We start from the raw sequence: 5,743 nt of genomic DNA, 5'->3' as shown, positions 1-5,743 counted from the left end.
ACTAGTGTAAGAATTGATAAGATTTCTAATATGTGGTTAATAGAAAAAAATCAAGCCATCTGCTTGTGGTTTGTATGTGCGCATCTTACCTAAATATACCTAGACAATTTTGTTGTTCATATAGGCGAGCGTTTGCCAGAAATTATCCGATAGACTACATCGCAAAATTGGGCCCTACGACAATGCCAACGTGACGGAGATTGCACCCGATGTGAGATATAAGACTATAAGGTGGGCTGACCAGGTTGGCCTAGCAGGTCACCAGGGGCTGGCTTTGTTGACCCCAATCTTGTTTGAGACCGACCAACATGACCCATTGGCCTCCAAATTTTTGGGCCGATAAGTGACCCGGCGGGCCGACCCATCCCATGCCCATTACTAATTTACCAATAAGATATCCTAGAAGATATCATGAATTATTAGAATAATTTATCACCCGTATCACTTAGATACTATATAAATACTGTTGATTAAAGTTCAAATATTTTAGTTAATGACACAATTGAATAATACATGAAGGCATGCATGTTCATAGATACCCAAGATTCCTATAAATACACCTAATTTCACTTCATGTAGCATCCCTCCTAAGAAACAAACACTAGCATACCATATACATCTCCACTTTCAATACCTTTCCGGAAAAGTTCTTGATTTTACTAGGAGATATGGATCCTAATGGCTCCTATCCTAACAAAGTCAGATCTAGTGAAAGTGAGGCCAACATTTCTCCCTTGCATGATGCACCGAGAGGCAGAGCGATCATGCCGATGTTGAGTGATTTTGTTCCCCTGAATTCCACACCATCAGATTCAACTTGGATATGGAACACCCCACCTACCATTGATGCACCACATGTAGTTACCATGCCATCAATCAAAGATTGTTCCATCATGCCATATCAAACCAGTGCATCACTATCCTCACTACCTCCACAGTTGCCTGATGCAAAGTTTACTCCTACAACTAGGGTAAATACCCTTACTTCTCAGCCCAACCATAGGGAAATCTTTGAGAACCCGCCAGAAATATTCTCGCACCAAGATTTCCTGTCAAATCCTATTAGGAACTACTTTAGTTCATCGGATCAAAGTAGGATATTTTCCATGGAGTCTCCATCAATTACATCCTTACTCCAAGGAGATCCCATTGCAGTTGTCAATGCCCACCTTAATACTATTGGAGCAATAGATGATGGTCCAATCTTTGAGATCCCAACCAGGAGCGTCTACAAGGTAAACTTAGTACTGTCACAATTTGTTTGTATTTATATATTTTGTCATCACTCACCAATTATTATGCAGGGTCCAAAAAATATACCACATGGGACGCTAACCCGTGATGCTACTTATGTTGTGCCTACCCCTCTTGCTCCATTCGCCACTTCCTCACATGGCCCCAGAGAATACAAGACTCCTATGGGTGTACCAAATGGCATTACTAATAGTGGTATTGTGCATAATACTATGAGTTCACGTAAGTACAGATGCAGCATTTGCAATCTCACCTTCAACTCATCTCAAGCCTTTGGTGGTCACATGAGTTCCCATAGCAAAGCAAGGAAGAACAAGCTACAAAGTTGAACTATGAGCACCAAAATGGATGAAGGCAGAGGTTCTATCCCAGATGGAAAAGATATTATGGTTTCTTTACTTTTAGAAATAAAATGATGAATAAAATTGCATAAGATTGGAAAATATTGTGTGGGTGTAAAAGATAGAACAATATTTGTTTGAATATGTTTGTATTTGTTATTTCCTTATGTAACTATCATACTCATAGATGGTTATCTGCTATGTTAATCGTTTTGCCATTAAATTTATGAAGTAACCATGCTTTTGAATGAAGAACCATTAGAGCTATGTAAGTTCACAAGGATTGGCAAATGAATCTTGCATTATTTATGGAGAGATTGAGAATGTGGAGCACATTTTGTTTACCTATACCATGGCTGTGTTTTTTAGAGTTGTGTTCGCTTGTGGCTCAATGAAAATTGGGACCCATTGAACTTTCAGAATTGGTTTTTTTGTCATGCTCCTTTCTCTAGCAATTCAAGACGGCTATGTTGGGTTATTTTTGCTGCTATTTCCTTGTATTTATGGGTTGCTCATAACAAAATTACTATTGAGCATATTTTACCTGAGAAACTATCGATTGCTTGTTCATACTTAAAATTATCTTAAAATAATGATAGATTCTTGCTAAGGCGCAAGGTGTTGACAACATGGCCCTCATGATATCCAAGATCCCCGCTATTGGGCTGTGTAGCATGCAACGCTTGGATAAAGAAAATGATTCCTTCTGCATATAACACCCGAGAGAATGCTCAGGAGATAGATCACGAGATTACCACTAGACACTCAATCCTCGTAGTGGAAGTATAATTTGAGTAGAGTGTTGTTCGGAGGAGAGTGTTGTCCATTAAATTCATCTCTTCCAGTCAATTCCCTTGAACAGCCAATCATGGAATCCCTCAAGCAATTCGTTAGTGTGGTGCAAGTGCACAACCTCTACAGATATCCTTGCATGTAGATTGAACTTCGAGAGATGTACTGGTAGGCCCATTTGCATGACCGGGGTGAGTGGAGGTGGCTAGAATATGTCACATGCATAACCTAGCCGATGTAGTTACAACCGCCCTTAACTGAGCATCATACCTTCAGTTATATAGAAGTCTCATCGTGGGATAATCAATTAAGTCCCACTAGAGGTATGAAGCCCATAGTTTACTCGACACGTGGCCCAAGTCCTAATCTAATCATATCCAAGTAGAGAAATCTAGCCTCAACCAAGTAGGTTCCTTCCCTGATGCGCTCGACCCTTTAGGTTCACACACACATGGTCTCATGTTTATTACAACCATGGGAAAAATCTTTACTGGATTAACCAGTGTTTGCATCTTTCTAACTCTACCATGTTACTTTCACTTGCATGTCTTTACCATTTCGTTTCCTACAATCTTGTAGACGGATTTGACCAGGGTCTATCCCAAGGATCATTTTCCCCTTCCTCATATTGACCAGATAGTAGACTCCATTGTTAGCTGCGAGAGACTTTGTTTTCTTGATGCGTACTTAGGGTACCATTAGACCCGAATGTATGAGCCCCATGAAATGGAAACGGCCTTCATCACCCCTTTCGTGTGTTTATGCTACATCATGATGCTATCCCGTCTAAAAAATGCAGGTGCAACTTTCCAACACATGATTTAGGTGTGTTTATATGATATTAGTCGAAATGTGGAAGCATATATGGATGATATCATGGTTAGGTCTAAGAAAGGATCCGACGTCTTAGCCGACCTCACCGAGACCTTCAAAATCCGTCGAACTTAGGGGATACAACTCAACCCTGTTATGTGCAATTTTGGAGTCCCAACTAGTAAATTACTCAGTTTCCTTGTTTATGAACAAGGAATCAAAGCTAATCCTGAGAAGATAGGCGCTATCGTACGAATGAAGAAGCCTAAGTGTCTCATGACATCCAAATGCTCACTGAAGATAGGCGCTATCGCAACTCCGAGTAGTAAGAAGCCTTTGCTCTTATACATAGAAGCAATGAGCCAAGTGTTAAGTGTAGTGCTCACAGTGGAGCGTGAAGAACAAGCAAATGTCTGGAAGTGCAATGGCATGTGTCAGTGCACTAAGAACGGGGTCCTTAGCACACCTGACTTGTGCATGGGCAGTAGTAGCATCCCCGGCAAGAGACCTTGGTGGAGACCAGCTCAAGATCAAGAAGCACCTTCATACGTCTCAAACGTATCTACTTTTCCTAACGCTTTTCCTATTGCTTTGGACTCTAATTTGCATGATTTGAATGAAACTAACCCCGGACTAAAGTTGTTTTCAGCAGAACTACCATGGTGTTGTTTTTGTGCAGAAATAAAAGTTCTCGGAATGGAACGAAACTTTGCAAGGAATTTTTTATAAAATGTATAAGAATTTCTGGAGCCAAGACCTACCGGAGAGGGGCCCCTGGGTGGGCACAACCCACCAGGGCACGCCCCCTCTCCTGGCGTGACCAGGTGGGTTGTCCCCACCTAGTGGCCCCGCAGACCCTGATTCCGACGCTATAAAATCCTATTTTCGGAGAAAAAAATCAAGGAGAAAGCATTATCACGATCCACGAGATGGAGCCGCCGCCAGGCCCTGTTCTTCCTTGGGAGGGCAGATCTGGAGTCCGTTTGGAGCTCCGGAGAGGGGCATCTTCATTCTTTGTCATCTCCAACCCTTCTCCATCACCAATTCCATGATGCTCCCCACCAGGAGTGAGTAATTCCTTCGTACGCTCGCTGGTCGGTGAGAAGTTGGATGAGATTCATCATGTAATCGAGTTAGTTTTGTTACGGCTTGATCCCTAGTATCCACTATGTTCTTATATTGATGTTGCTATGACTTTGCCATGCTTAATGCTTGTCACTTTTGGCCCGGGTGCCATGATTTCAGATCTGAACCGTTTATGTTATCACCATTATTTTCATGTTCTAGATCCGATCTTGCAAGTTATAGTCACCTACTACGTGTTATGATCTGGTAACCCCAGAGTGACAATGACCGGGACTTCTTCTGGTGATTACCGTAGTTTGTGGAGTTCATGTATTCACTATGTGTTAATGCTTTGTTCCGGTTCTCTATGAAAAGGAGTCCTTAATATCCCTTAGTTTCCAATATGGACCCCGCTGCCACGGGAGGGTAGGACAAAAGATGTCATGCAAGTTCTTTTAATAAAGCACGTATGACTATTTACGGAATACATGCCTACAATATATCGATGAACTGGAGCTAGTGTTGTATCTACCTAGGTTATAACTGTCACATGATGAATATCATCCAACAAGTCACCGATCCAATGCCTACGAATTTATCTTATATTGTTTCTAATAAGTTACTACTGCTATCATCACTGTTAAACTTGCTAAAAAAATTACTGCTATCACTGTTACTGTTACCGTTGCTACTGTCACTATTATCAAAACTATCAAACTACTTTGCTACTGATCACTTTGCTGCAGATAATTAATCTCCAGGTGTGGTTGAATTGACAACTCAGCTGCTAATACCTTCAAATATTCTTTGGCTCCCCTTGTGTCGAATCTATAAATTTGGGTTGAATACTCTACCCTCGAAAACTGTTGCGATCCCCTATACTTGTGGGTTATCAAGACCTTTTTCTGGCGCCGTTGTCGGTGAGCATAGCTATATTTGTTGAGTCACTTGGGATTATTATCATATTATCACTATGAAGAATCTGAAGGATGCTAATATTAAGATATTTCCCTCAAAGACGAGGGGAGGTAAGGAACTTCCATCCAGTTCTACTTTAGATTCACCTACTGTTATAAGTAAACTTGCAACACCAATACATGCTATCAATTCTAATATGTCGCAAGTTATTGATGATGCTACTTCTGCTATGGATAATGCTTATGATGATGCTAGTACCTTGCATGTTAATGATGATGTGCCACTTGGTGAATTTCTTGATAAAAAAATTGCTAGAGCTATACAACATGATGTTGTTGAATATGATGACGAGCTTGAAACTGAATCTCCTGAAACACCTACTAGAACTAGCCTTCCTAGATATTAATTTCCTAAGGTACCGGAAGGTTATGTTATGTGTGAAGAAACAACTAGAGATATTCTTGCTTGCAATGATAGAGATGATCTAGAGAAATTACTATGCAAGTATAAAGAAAAATCTCTGAATGCTAGAATGAAATGTGATCCTAAGTTTGCTACTT

At 40.7% G+C, this 5,743-nt stretch overlaps 1 protein-coding gene across 1 annotated transcript; it reads left to right on the top strand.

Annotated features, from left to right (window-relative positions):
* Positions 1–598: 598 nt before the first annotated feature.
* On the top strand, positions 599–1,739 carry LOC147978679 (uncharacterized). The gene is made up of 2 exons (XM_087516653.1): positions 599–1,235; positions 1,305–1,739. The coding sequence occupies exons 1-2, from the start codon at positions 669–671 to the stop codon at positions 1,581–1,583; spliced, it is 846 nt and encodes a 281-aa protein (XP_087372779.1). The 5' UTR covers positions 599–668; the 3' UTR covers positions 1,584–1,739.
* Positions 1,740–5,743: the final 4,004 nt, after the last annotated feature.

The sequence above is a fragment of the Triticum urartu genome, chromosome 3A (genome assembly GCF_056163025.1).
Source record: "Triticum urartu cultivar PI428250 chromosome 3A, HENAU_Tu73, whole genome shotgun sequence".
Taxonomy (NCBI): Eukaryota; Viridiplantae; Streptophyta; class Magnoliopsida; order Poales; family Poaceae; genus Triticum; species Triticum urartu.
The sequence above is the reverse complement of the archived record's forward strand: the minus strand, read 5'-3'. Positions and strand labels throughout refer to the sequence as shown.

Coding starts and splice junctions, on each gene's coding strand:
- LOC147978679 (XM_087516653.1), top strand. CDS start 669: ATGGATCCTAATGGCTCCTATCCTAACAAAGTCAGATCTAGTGAAAGT. Junction 1,236..1,304: donor CAACCAGGAGCGTCTACAAG/GTAAACTTAGTA, acceptor ATTATTATGCAG/GGTCCAAAAAATATACCACA.